At 37.5% G+C, this 13,129-nt stretch overlaps 1 protein-coding gene across 2 annotated transcripts; it reads left to right on the forward strand.

Moving 5' to 3' along the window:
- The first annotated feature begins 953 nt into the window (after positions 1-953).
- Positions 954-12,798, forward strand: LOC122047382 (formin-like protein 5). 2 transcript variants are annotated; one of them, XM_042608630.1, is made up of 6 exons: positions 954-1,431; positions 6,242-6,860; positions 6,988-7,663; positions 7,739-7,941; positions 10,468-10,703; positions 11,706-12,798. In XM_042608630.1, the coding sequence occupies exons 1-6, from the start codon at positions 1,276-1,278 to the stop codon at positions 12,555-12,557; spliced, it is 2,742 nt and encodes a 913-aa protein (XP_042464564.1). In that variant the 5' UTR covers positions 954-1,275; the 3' UTR covers positions 12,558-12,798. The 2 variants fall into 2 exon arrangements, with proteins under 2 accessions (XP_042464564.1, XP_042464565.1); XM_042608631.1 differs by having other exon boundaries at positions 1,296-1,431; positions 6,247-6,860.
- The last annotated feature ends 331 nt before the right edge of the window (positions 12,799-13,129 follow it).

The following is a 13,129-nucleotide window of genomic DNA, read 5'->3' on the forward strand; positions in this document are numbered from 1 at the left end:
GGCGGCCATGAGCTGCCCGTGGCTCGCTGCCGGGCTTGCGACGAGGAAGAAAGAATGGAAAGTGACGTTTCATTCAATTTTGGATATAAAAAATATGTTACAGCGGATTGATTTATCCATCAGTCCGTTGTTTTATAATAACTAAACAACTGAAAAGATTAATAATTCATTTTGTTTCAAATGATTAAAAATTTTTCATTACCAATTCTTAATTTTTAAATCCGCTGTCCAATTAAACATAACATAAAGAATGAACGGGGCCGAAACTTTCCTTAGTTTTTTTTTTTGATTCCGCTCTCTCCATTAAACGTAGCATAAAGAATGAACAGAGTGTGTCGTGGGGAAACGAAGCCGTCCATTCCACCACCTGCCGACGCGTTCTCGAATCCCGTCGTCAGCCACATCGAGGGTCGGCGGATCCACAATCTTTACATCTTTTGACGTGTATGCATCTATATTGATTGATAGTGGATGTATAATGTATTTTTCCATTTTAACAATGGTCAAAATTAATCCTTACTAAAATTTCAGATGAATAAATTATCCAATGAAAAAAAAATGATATGGAAATACAATGCGCTGCTTAAAATTTTAAGTTTTATATCATTTAACTTAATTATTCCATCAGATAAAAATCATTCCTTTCATTTATCATCTCGACTAAATAGATAACTAAAAAGAGGATGAATGAATAAATAAAATGATGGTTTGAATAATATTTATCCATTTATTTATCTTTTTGTCCATATCATTTCATAAGGAAATATATATATTTTTTAAAAAAATGCAAATTTGATTTTCCAAAAAAAGACTTTGTTTTGTTTGGAAAGAAAATTGGAAATAGAATAATTAGAAAAGACAATTCAAACAATTAAATAATATAAAAAAATGAGGGGGGTGATGATGAGTATCTATAAATATCTGTTTTAAATTTTAATCCAAAACTTAAAATGGCACATTCCAGAACCCTAGATCTCGATTGCATTGTCCGTCTGGTGATTTTGCCGCCGCCATGCCGGTCCGGGAAGGAGGCTACCTTTTTCTCGATATTTTCCGGGATTTTCGGCGTTGAAAAAGGTCACTTGAATGCCCTGACAATGACTTCGATGGACGAAATTTTTTGCCAGCCTAGTCGTTGGATACTATTCGGCGGGATTTGAAGGTGTTTTCTGGAGGGACACTTGTGATTGTGCTGGGAGCCGATTTCAGCTTTAGTTGGAGCTACGGATTCGATGAAATTGATAGATCGTTGGCGCGAGATTGATTCACAGGACGATGGTTGTAGAAACGTTCGTGATCGTGATCGTTTATCTTTTTCTCGCTCATGGTTTGCTGATGCACGGATCAGAAGGGAAACTGGTGGCCGCGGACTTGTCGTTGAAAATGACTGATTCTATGCTGATAGATTATCCTCTGCTGCACGAATACACGGTATGGGGTTCTTTATATTCATCCTTTGAGTTTCTCTATTTGGCTAATCCTTTTACGTCTGCACTGCAAACCTATTAGTGAGTCAAGACTTGTATAATTCTTTTGCTTAAATTTTTAGCTAGACAAATATTTTTGATGCAATCAGGTAGCTTAGTCCTGATGGACGGGGTTGTGTTTTGGTGTTTGGACAATTTGTGTAGACAATATGTTGATGCAATTACATTGTGGGTAATATGATTGAAGGTAATTTAAGTTGTACTGGTCCATCAAGATAGATGAAGACCAAATGTGTCAAGGTCAACCAAACATTTGCAATGGAGAATATTGATAGGTGTTGGCAATGAAAAGTTTAACATATGTTGGTAGATGAAAAGTTCAATAAGGAATTGGTAGTTGGAAAGCCTAATAGAGAATTGACAATTGAGAAGTTCAACAGATATTGACATACAGAAACTCCAATAGATGTTGATAGATCAAAAGTTCAACAGGGAGTTGATAGATTAGAAAATTCAATAGGGAGTTGCCAGCCAAAAATTCGAGTTGGCAAATTAGAAAATTCAATAGGGAGTTGACATCCAAAAAGTTTAACAAGGAGTTACAAGATGAAAGTTAAACAAGATTTGACATTGAAAGTCTAAGCAAATCAAGGTTGACAGGATGTCTAATAAGTGATGGAAGTCTAGGCAACTTAAAGTGGATTGGATGCCTGACAAGTGATAAAAGTCCAATCTAGTCAAGAAGGATGGAATGCTTGGCAGGTGATGAAGTCTTGGAAGGTCAAGGCTGACTGGATGCCAGACAAATGAAAATTTTAGAGAAGTGACTTCTAGGCACATAAAAATCTTGGCATGTTAAAGTTAACCTAAGGTTGGGTAAGTGTAAGTCCTTATCGGTCAAAGTTGACTTGAAGCTATACAAGGTCAAAGTTAACCTGAGATTGGGCAAGTGAAAGTTTTGACAGCTTAAGGTTGACCTGAGGTTGGGTGTGGAAGCCCTAGGAGGTCAAATGGTAGTTTGGTATATTAAGGTTGACTTGAGATTTAACAAGTGGAAGTCTTAGTGAGCCAAGAAATGGATAAAATCTTAAAGGGCTAGGTCTCTAGGCAATGGAAGTCCTAGTAGGTCCAAGTTGATCGGTAATAGGCAAAGGATGAAGTTTCAGAAACATAGTCTCTAGGCATTAGAAGTCTTGGCAAGTTATGGTCGACTTAGGTAGACGAGGAAGTCCTAGGGTCTCCTGACACGACGAGATGAAAAGCTAGAAAGAGTCGTTGATCGGATAAGGTTTGCATGTCAACTGTCGAATTCCCAGATGTTATAGTGGATCAGTTGACCAATTGACTCAAGTAGTCATTGTGGAGCGTAGCAGTCTAATACATTCAAATCCATTCGACTGATTGCTTTAGTCGATTGTTCAAGTAGATTGCAGGAAACAACTAGAGTTCAATAAAAGGGGATTGCTTGGAGAATTTGGCATTAGTTCTTGAGTGAGTGCTGTTGCATTCTTGGGCAAATTCGAAGTGAAAAAAGTAAGTCAAAGCAAACTCCATTATCGTAATCCTTTCTTTGTATTTATTTTTTTAATCACTTGTATCCTCATCTTGTTGTAAGTTTAAGGTTGTTTCTTCATCTTTGGAGGGTATTTGAGAAGGTGATATAAAGGCATTTTGGGAGTGATCCATCAACGAATAGACCATAAAGTAGGAGTCAGAGGCTATTGAACTACGCATATCAGCGTCTTTGTGCATTTTTTGTGTGTATTGTGGTCGTTATATTTATGTTGTCCGCTATGTACTAACGAATTGTAGTCACAAGCATGCAAAGAAAAGTGAGTGTCTATTCCCCCTCCTCCCACTGTCCCTTTCCCTTTAATTGCATCTCATGGTCCTAACAAATATGTCCAACTTCTAAAACGATGCTTGATTGGCAAGTTATTATCAACCTAAAAAAAGTGGATTTTTTTTAGGTGCACATGAACCTTAATTGTTAAATTGAATAATTATAAATTTTTGAGTGGTAGATTATTAGTTTTTAAATATGATGCCGGTGTCTTTATTCTTCCATGTTTGTGAGATTAATTCTTTGTCGAATAATCGAGGAGTTAAGGGTACATTTGGTACAGTAGAACAAAAAGGAAAAGAATCAGAATAAAATTAGGAATTGAAATCGAATAAAATGGAAAAGTAATGATTCATTCCACTACTTTGTTTGGTTGCAATAATGGAATGCTATAACTATTAGTATCCCAAGCAATTGAGGGGGAGATTGTTGGTAACCCAAGTGGCGTTGACCACAATTTTGATTTTTGGTCAAATAGTTTAAGTTAGACCTTGCTTTGACTTTTTATGTGTGTCTAAGTGTGCATGGAGTTAGGTGAACACACAAGAGTTTCCAATGACTTAGGGTCTGGTGTGTACGATAAAGGGTGGTATGGGACACCTAAGAGATTAGAAGGACAAGGAGTATCAAAGACGATTGAACTTGGTGTAGAGGATGCAAGCATGCGAGAAGGATGACACAGGGCGTGAGCCAACGGGCTTTATGCATTCGGGAGACGAGAGGCTTGGTGGAAGAATACTTCGGTGGAGCAAGAAAAACGCACGGGGAGTGAGTAGGAAGACATAGTGCATCCGAGGGACGAGAAGCCGAGAGGAAGAATGCTTAAGGTAAGTTGTGGTGAGCCGAGTTGAGTGACTTAGATTCGGGACGAGGGTAGACTCAACTTAGACAGACTCGGTTGTAGTGGACTTGAGTAGGACTGAATTGGATTTCGGGTGACTGGAACTCCAGGCGACTTGCACTTGTAATACTTATATTTGAAAGGTTTGAAGTTGAGCTGTTTGGGAGGTCCGGGCGGTCGGAACTAGTTCCGGGCTCTTGGAATACATGTAAAGCATATATTTGAGTCAAACAGTCAGGGATCCAAATTGATCGATGATCTTGGCGATTGGAATGGGTCCGAGTCTCCGGAAGGATGCCACGTCAACAATAGCAGATAGAAGGTGATTTGTTCATGGATGAGGTCGATGCGCTGACTCAACAAGGTCCGGGCGATCGGAAGAGCTTTTGGTTGATTGGAGCAGTGCCACATCAGCAATAACAATCAGATTGTAGAGGCTATAAAATGGGATCAGGAGCTCGAAGACAACACATGCACACTTGAAATATATTGTGTTGCTCTCCTTGATTATTCCATTTCTTACTGCATTGTATTGATCATTCATCATAGTACTAAGAGGTTTCTCCATCTCTAGCCGTTTATTGAAGAGGAGAAAGATAGTGGGCAACATGGTGGATTGGCCTTGGACGTAGCAATCTAGGGGTTGTGAACCGAGTAAATATTGGCGTCCATCTTGGTATGTTTTATTTGCATGTGTTGATTTTGTTTATCTTGATGTGTGTCCTTGTTAGGCCATTAGCAAGAGAAAGAAACATTTGTTGCAGGGCACTAATCACCTCTTCCCCCTCTAGCGATCTCAAGATTCTGCATCACATCGCACTAACAATAACAAGTCAAATGGTTCATTTTATGTTTCACCCCTTCACTTCATCTATTTTTTTTAATCAATATGACTTGGTCTGTATCTAATCTTTATTGTCTGTTCGACACACCTAACTTTGTGGATCCACCCAACATTCTCGGTTTGAGTGATCCACTTGGCGTGCACAACTCGTTAGATTCACTAGGCCTAATAGGTCCAATTTGTTCAACCGCCCCTACCCTATCCATGGAGGTTGATCGTGATAATTAGGATGTTTGGTTCTATATGTTTACTTGACCTGATCAAATACCCACCTGGCACTGCCGATTCATCTGGTCCTCAACCCATTTGACATAGTCAATCCACTTGGTCTGCTCACTTGGTTGATTGGCCCAACTAGGTCACTAGCAAACCAGTCCAACCAATTCAATTGGCTTGATTGGCATTTCTAGTTTATTGATTTTATTTATGGCTATTTTTAGAAATGAGTCATTTCTTAGCATAATGCACCATTCTCATTCTTTCCATTCTACCCTACTAAATACACTTGTAAATCATACGACATCATAATCTTCTTTTTGTTAATTCCTTGTTCCTCAATGATTGGATGTATTTTCATTTGGGGTTAATTGACAAATCTATTGCAACATTTTAATTTTCTTTTCACAACATTCGTAAATTAGTGTCAAACATATCACTCATTTAATTTCCATATATTCACTGTTAATTTTAGCCAACCCCACCTAGTGGAATAAGACTTGGTTGTTGGTTGGTTACTGTTAATTTGATGACATGGTGATGACCTGACATAATATGAAGAAATTAATCTAGATTTATTTATGTAAATTATTGAGAGGGTACCATGTAGCTTATCTAAAGCAATTCTTGGGCAAATTCTTCCTCTGAACAAACTAAGTTTGACTTTTCTTTCCTCTTTGAGGTCCTGCTTATCTTCCTTAAATTGTTTTAGAAAAATAGCATTCTGATTATTGTGATTTCCTATGTTACAACTATTGCAATTGTGAAAACTGACTATTGCAGTTGTGAAAACTATAATGTTAGTTTTCAGAATTTTCTTATTGTGTTTAGGCAAATCAACTGGAGTGGTGATGAAACTTAAATGGCTTCTAACACAAAAGACTATCTTTGTTTTAACCTATTTTTTATTCATCTAAGTTTTTGCTAAATAGCTAATGTTTTTATCTGATTCCCCTGCTGAACCACCATTTTTTATGAGTGCTTTTCAATGACTGAATTATTTTCCATAAATTATCCTATGTGGATATCTGTCTGGATTTGATTACAAGATGTTTGTTTTCCTTGTGTAGGGTAGAATGTATGGTTACGAAGTTGTGAACACTCTTCACCCAAAAGTAAAGCATGCAGTCAACCAATGTTTCATTAGGAGAGGATTTGACTTGGATCTTGCTAAAGATAATTATAGACTTAATAGCATGCACATTGAGTGCTTAGAGTTAATAACTAATTGGCTTCATGCACATGGAAGACATTTAACAAATCAATCTCCAAGGTCTGTGCCCAACTTCTACCTAGATGTAGGCAAATTTCCTGCTCCAGCTGCAGGTTCAACACCTTCTCTAAGTGCATCACCTAAACTTACAGATGAACAACAAACATCTGCTCCTGCTATATCCCAATCACCAGATCTAGCACCTACAAGCTCTGCATCTCTCCATCATTACTCAATTGTTTTGTCAATTTCTTCACCAAAACCACCCAAAATTGCTCCTACGATCCCTTCATCTTCACATGGGGATCAACAAGATAGAACAAAACTAGTTATCATTGCAGCAGTTCTATCGTCGACTGGGACATCTATTCTCCTCCTGTGTATATTCTGTTGTTACCGGAAATTTTGCAGACAGCGTCACTACTTAGTAAATGGGAAAGATGAAAGACCCCTCTTGCATCTATGTAATGTCTCTGGTATGAAAGCATTCCACTTTCTTATAAACATAGTGTTTTTTTGGTCAGATACTGATAAACATAGTTGACAACCATGCTAATTGAGATGCATTTCTAAGCAAGAAATTTATAAGATTTGTTATTTCAGGATTATCGAATTTGTCATTTGGTCAAGTTGGTTTGAGTAATCATACAGATAATCTTGGTGGCTTGCCATCTGATGTTGGACTTAACCAAAATGACCATGTTCTGTGTGAAGATTTCAATCCCAACAGCACTTCTCTATCTGATATAGTGTCAAGCACTCAATCTTTTGGGCTTAAAAATAGTTCTGGATCTAAAACACTTCCTCTTCCTCCTGGTAGATCAACCATTCCTCTTAGTGCCCCTCACCATCCAACTGCTGCTCTTCCTCCACCTTCAGCTCCTCCTCCTCCTCCTCCTCCTCCTCCCCCTCCCCCTCCCCCTCCCCCTCCCCCTCCCCCAGTTATACCTCCCGCTACTAAGGCTGCACCTCCACCCTCTGCTCCACCACTACCATTTCCAAACCAAAAATCTGGTGCTCAGATACCATCACCACCAGAAAGAAATACTGCTGTTCAACCACCTCCACCATCACCAAATGCTGCTTTTCCTCCTCTCCAAGTTCAAGGAAATTCTAGAACTAAGCAGCCACCAAGTTTTGAGCTGAATCATTTCACAAGTCTCAATGCGGATAGTGACAAGAGTGGCCCTAAAACAAAGCTGAAGCCGTTCTTTTGGGATAAAGTTCTTGCAAACTCTCAGTCCAATGTTTGGTCTCATATAAGATCAGGTTCTTTCCAGTAAGTTTAATATTCAGTTTCTCCACTTTAATCTTGCAAAATTGGGGTTTGATAATGATTTAACTAAATTTACAGGTTCGATGAGGAGATGATTGAATCATTATTTGGCTACAATAACGCTGCTGGTGGAAAGGTTGATGGAAAGAAGGAATCAACTAGTGGTCTTCCCTCGCCTCAGTTTATCCAGCTTCTTGAGCCAAAGAAGTCTCAGAATCTAGCAATATCATTAAAGGCTCTGAACATAAAAAAACACGAAGTCAGTGAAGCACTCATGGAAGGTAAGTTTGAATTTTGTGTTTGGTAAATGCAGAGATTGAAAAGTGCAATATTTCAAATGAGGTGCTTCTAATAAAGTAAATCATGTTAGCTTCTATCTATTGCCACAAACCTAACTAATTTTTTTTTAATAGTACTTTCGTTTTACTCTACCTTACAAATTAGTGAGTCGAGCTGTCACTCTGCTTGAAGCCTTTACTTGTCGTTACATCCTCGTATATATTCTTAATTAGTTCAACATATGTTACACTAACACCTCTCTTTTCTAGAATTTTTTATATAATTTCTCTTGGGATTTCTATCATAAGTTTTTTCTAAGTTAATAAATATCATGTGTAGATCTTGTTCTTTCTTCCAATATTTTTCAATTAATTGTCTAAGAAGATGTATAACTTCTATTGCTTGGAAGGTTGACAATAAAAGTTATACATCTTTTTAGACAATTAATTGAAAAATATCGGAAGTGATCCTGTTCGAAAACGGAGATGGCGGCAAACTAGGGATGTGGTTGGAAAGTTGACGAAGCGAAGACTTCTCGTAAGCTTGCAACACAAAAAGTATCAGTGCCGGGTCGGGAAGAGGTTCCCGGCGTTGCCCTCCGACGCTCAAGTCAGTCTCCGGTGATCTAGAAAAATGGAGAACTGTAGCAAGAGCCTATAGAAAACGAAGTTGCACCTACCTCCGTCTGTAGATGGGAACCTCCTTTTATAGTATCACTGTAGTGTTCGTGCACGCGTTAGGCATATTTTTCTAGGTGTCCTAGGAAAAGAGAAGTCAAAAAGTATCCCTGACACCATTCCTTAAATAACTATGCAACTCTTGGATGTGACAGCCTGGAAGTTTCTAAAGTACGATTCGTTTGCTAGACATGCTACGCTGTCAGCGACACAAACTCTCAAAAGGATATGATAAGATAGTCGGCAGGTTCACACGCGGTCGATTGGTCGTTGCTTGGTCAGATAGTCCTCGTTTGGGCGTAGTGATACGAACTCTTGCCCCATTTTCTGGACTACTCTTTGTCTGACCGGCCACGCCTCCCGTTCAAGGGTATTGGCTTGGTAGAGTTGATACTCGGCTATGGGCCATAATCACGGACTTTCCCAGAGCAGCTGTTCGGACATGGTTTGGGCCGACCGGGTGGTCACGCCTGGCCGGCTATACGAGGTGCTGCTTGGCTTAATTGATTTGCTTCTCGAGTCGTGGCCTTTGACTGCTTTGACTTTGACCTCCACATTCATTGCTTTTCTTCTACTTCGACTCACTAGTGGGGCCCCCTTTTATCATTGCACCAGGGAGCAAAAACAAGATCTACAAATGATATTCATTGACTTAGAAAAAATTTATGATAGAGTTCCAAGAGAAATTATATAGGGAATTTTAGAAAAGAGATGTATTAGCGTAACATATATTGAACTAATTAAGGATATGTACGAGGATGTAACGATTAGAGTAAAGACTTCAGACGGAGTAACTGAAGTATTTCTAATAAGGATAGGGTTACATCAAAGATTAACTCTCAGTCCTTATCTTTTTATACTAATTATGGACGAACTCGCACACATTCAAGACAAGTACCGTGGTGCATGTTGTTTGCAGATGATATTGTTTTGGTAGATGAAACACGTGAATGAGTAAATGCTAAACTAGAATCTTGGCGGGAAACACTAGAAGGGAAATGTTTTAGGCTTAGTAGAATAAAAATAGAATATATGGAATTTAAGTTTAGTAATGTTAGACAAAATGAGACAATTGTTAAAATAGGAGATGATGAGTTATTCAGAATCGAGAGCTTTAGATATGCAAAATGATGGAGGGATTGAGAGAGATGCCTTATATAGAATATAAGCAGGATAGTTGAAATGGAGGAGAGCGTCGGGTATTTTATACGTAAAGTACCTCTAAAACTTAAAGGAAAATTCTATAAAACCGCAGTTATACCTGCTATGTTATATGGAGCTGAACGTTGGGACTCGAGCACATGAGCAAAAAATGAGAATTGTAGAGATGAGGATGTTAAGGTTGATGTGTGGACATACAAGAATGGACAAAATAAGAAATGAGAGCGTTATAGAAAAAGTCAGAGTTGCATGAGGAAAAATTCCGAGAGACACGTTTAAGATAATATGAGTATGTACTTAGACGATTAATAAATGTTCCAGTTAGGTGAAATTATGATAAACACGTATATCAAACGAGAAAGTGGAAGACCAAAAACGACTTAGTAAGCAACAATAAAACAAGATAAAATTTATTTAAGTTTAAATGATGATATAGTAGGAGATAGAGCTCAATGACGTAAAAGGATCTATATAGCCGACCCCATCTAGTGGGATAAGACTTGGTTGTTATTGTTTCTATTTCTAATTTTTCATATGGTTAATTTCATTTCTATATAAACTTTCAATCATTAGAAGATCTTCAACAATTACTATTGGCACACTCAATTTTACGTGTTACATGATAGATACTTCTCCATTATGAATCACTTTTAATATCTTGGCTCTTTCTGTTGGTTTTTTTACTACCAGGAAATGAGCTTCCTACTTCGCTTCTTCAAGCATTGCTGAGAATGCAACCTACCACTGATGAAGAGCTGAAACTTCGGTTGTATACTGGTGATTTGTCCCTTCTAGGTCCTGCAGAACAATTCCTTAAGGAATTGATTGATATTCCTTTTGCCTATAAAAGGATGGATGTCTTGCTATTCATGTCTCTTCTACATGAGGATGTCTCAATCATAAATGAATCTTTTGCAATTTTAGAGGCAAGTCTTGGAATTCTAGATATTAAGCTAGATGTCATTATCACATTACCTTTCTCCTTGTTTTTTGGCGTTTTCTATGTCTCTCTCACTCTCTATTGTTAATTTGTTTTCACAGATTGGATCATGCATTTACATTCAGGCTAGCATGTTATCTTTGAATCCATGGATTTACATTTGTCAATTACTTTTCTGTTTGGATCATGCATTTACATTCAGGCTATGTATTATCTTTGAGCCCATGTGTTTATGTTTGTATTCACAAAGTTTTGGATTACTAGCATGCAGCGTGACTCTCCAGTCCCACCTTTATACCTAGACGTGGTATGGGTTAAAGATCCAGAAACCCATCCCCAGGTGTCAAAGGCTGTTTATACTTATGAATCTTGTTTTTCATTAAAAAATGTGAGGATGTGCAGAATGTTATGTTTGATGAACTGTGGCAATATAGTCCAAATAGTTTGAATGATTTATATGCAGATATTGGAATTCATCTCTAACACAAATCATACATGTTAGTGATGTTCTGCTTTTGTCACTGCCAATGTTGGAATTCATAACATTCTCCACAATATGATATTTCTTTCATGTTCAGATTGTTGTTTTCTGATACAAATAAGCAACTTGAATTGTTGCTTTGCTTTTGGTTGTCTTTGTTCCATGTCAAACCTGAACATTCAGATGGAAGTCCAATTTCGGTGCCTAGTTGGTCTTTAACTAGAAAAATATTGCATCATAAGCTAGAGTAGACTCATTAATTTCTTTCTTGTTAATTTGTTTGCTTATTGGATGAGTTATAGATCCTTGCTATTATAACTGTGATTGTGGTCAACATAAGAGTTTCCTTTATTGTTATAGATCCACACTTCTGGTTGATCTGGTCTCTAGTTGAATACCATTTTTCACCTGAAAAAAAATTTGAATGTCTTGTTACTAGTACAGTATAGTGAATGTCACAATTGTGGAACACTTAAGTCATAACCATGAATATTCTTTTTTTGTTAGGTAGCTTGTGCTGAACTCAGAAGCAATCGGCTCTTCTTGAAGATATTGGAAGCTGTTCTTAAGACTGGCAACCGCATGAATGATGGTACCTTCCATGGAGGTGCTGAGGCATTCAAGCTTGACACTCTGTTGAAGTTGGCAGATGTTAAGGGTACAGATAAGAAAACCACTCTGTTGCACTTCGTTGTTAAAGAGACTATCCGTTCAGAAGGTAGACGTGCTGCACGTCTAGCAAGAGAAAGTGGATACATGTCCATCCTCAATAATTATAACTTTTCTAATGATTCCGTTGAAGACTCTAAAGCGGATTCTGAAGAACGTCTCCATGCAATTGGCCTTGAAGCTGTTTCTGGTCTAAGCAGTGAGCTTAATAATGTCAAGAAAGCAGCAGGATTTGATATTGATGCTACAACTAATTCAGTGGCCAGTTTTGGTCGCAAGTTAGTGGAGATTAAGGAGTTTCTAAACAAAGATATGAGAATCTTGGAAGAGGAAAGTGGATTTCATCATTCCCTTGAGTGCTTCGTAGAACATGCTGAATCTGCCATAACTTTCTTGTTGGAAGAACAAAGGAGGATAAGATCCTTGGTGCAGAGAACTACTGATTATTTTCATGGAAGTGCAGCGAAAGATGAAGGATTGCGGTTATTCATCATCGTAAGAGATTTCCTTGTCATGTTGGACAAGATATGTACAGAAGTAAAGAAATCGTCAAAGAAAGTCTCAAGGCCAGTAAAAAAAAATAGAGACATTTCAACAGAACCTCCTAGTCCTGGTCCTCGACAACTATTATTTCCTGCAATAAGAGATCGGCAGGTTGATAGTTCCAGTTCAGATGAAGAGGATCTCTGAATGTGGCTAAGCAAAGGTAACAACTTTGCTAATTTTTATGAAAGTAAGAGCATTGTATTTGTATATACCCTGTTTGTACTCCATCCTCTGACTAGAAACTATTGTTTTGAAAAGCTGTTGTTTTGTTTTGCATCAGGCAATGTATGTTTGGAGTCATTTTGAATTGTATAAACGACATGAAAGGTTTTACTCAATTATAGAATGACGGTAAGCTAAGCAGCAAATACCTTTTCTCAGTTTAAGCTGAAGGAATGAACAAGGATGTTTTTTTGATAATTCAATAAAAAAAGAAATATTGTTTTTAATTTTTACCTAATTATTATTATTATTATTATTATTATTATTATAATATAAAGAGAGAGATTGTGAATATTTGATACTCTATTTAACTTGCTAATAACAGTTATTTGATTCGAATCAAACAAACTTAAGTCCGGTTAATCAAGTAGTTTTCTGTTATCTTTTTGTTTGTTACTTTTTGTATTTAAATTTAATCTCTCCATAAGTATCTACATTGAGGGTGAGAAAAATATCAAACATTTCTATATATAATATATATTGGACTGAAATTT

The sequence above is a fragment of the Zingiber officinale genome, chromosome 2B (genome assembly GCF_018446385.1).
Source record: "Zingiber officinale cultivar Zhangliang chromosome 2B, Zo_v1.1, whole genome shotgun sequence".
In the NCBI taxonomy this organism is placed as follows: Eukaryota; Viridiplantae; Streptophyta; class Magnoliopsida; order Zingiberales; family Zingiberaceae; genus Zingiber; species Zingiber officinale.

Excerpts from the sequence above, each read along its gene's own strand:
- LOC122047382 (XM_042608630.1), top strand. The coding sequence starts at position 1,276 with ATGGTTGTAGAAACGTTCGTGATCGTGATCGTTTATCTTTTTCTCGCT. Across the intron at positions 1,432-6,241 it reads CTCTGCTGCACGAATACACG|GGTAGAATGTATGGTTACGA; the intron begins GTATGGGGTTCT and ends TTCCTTGTGTAG. Across the intron at positions 6,861-6,987 it reads GCATCTATGTAATGTCTCTG|GATTATCGAATTTGTCATTT; the intron begins GTATGAAAGCAT and ends TTGTTATTTCAG.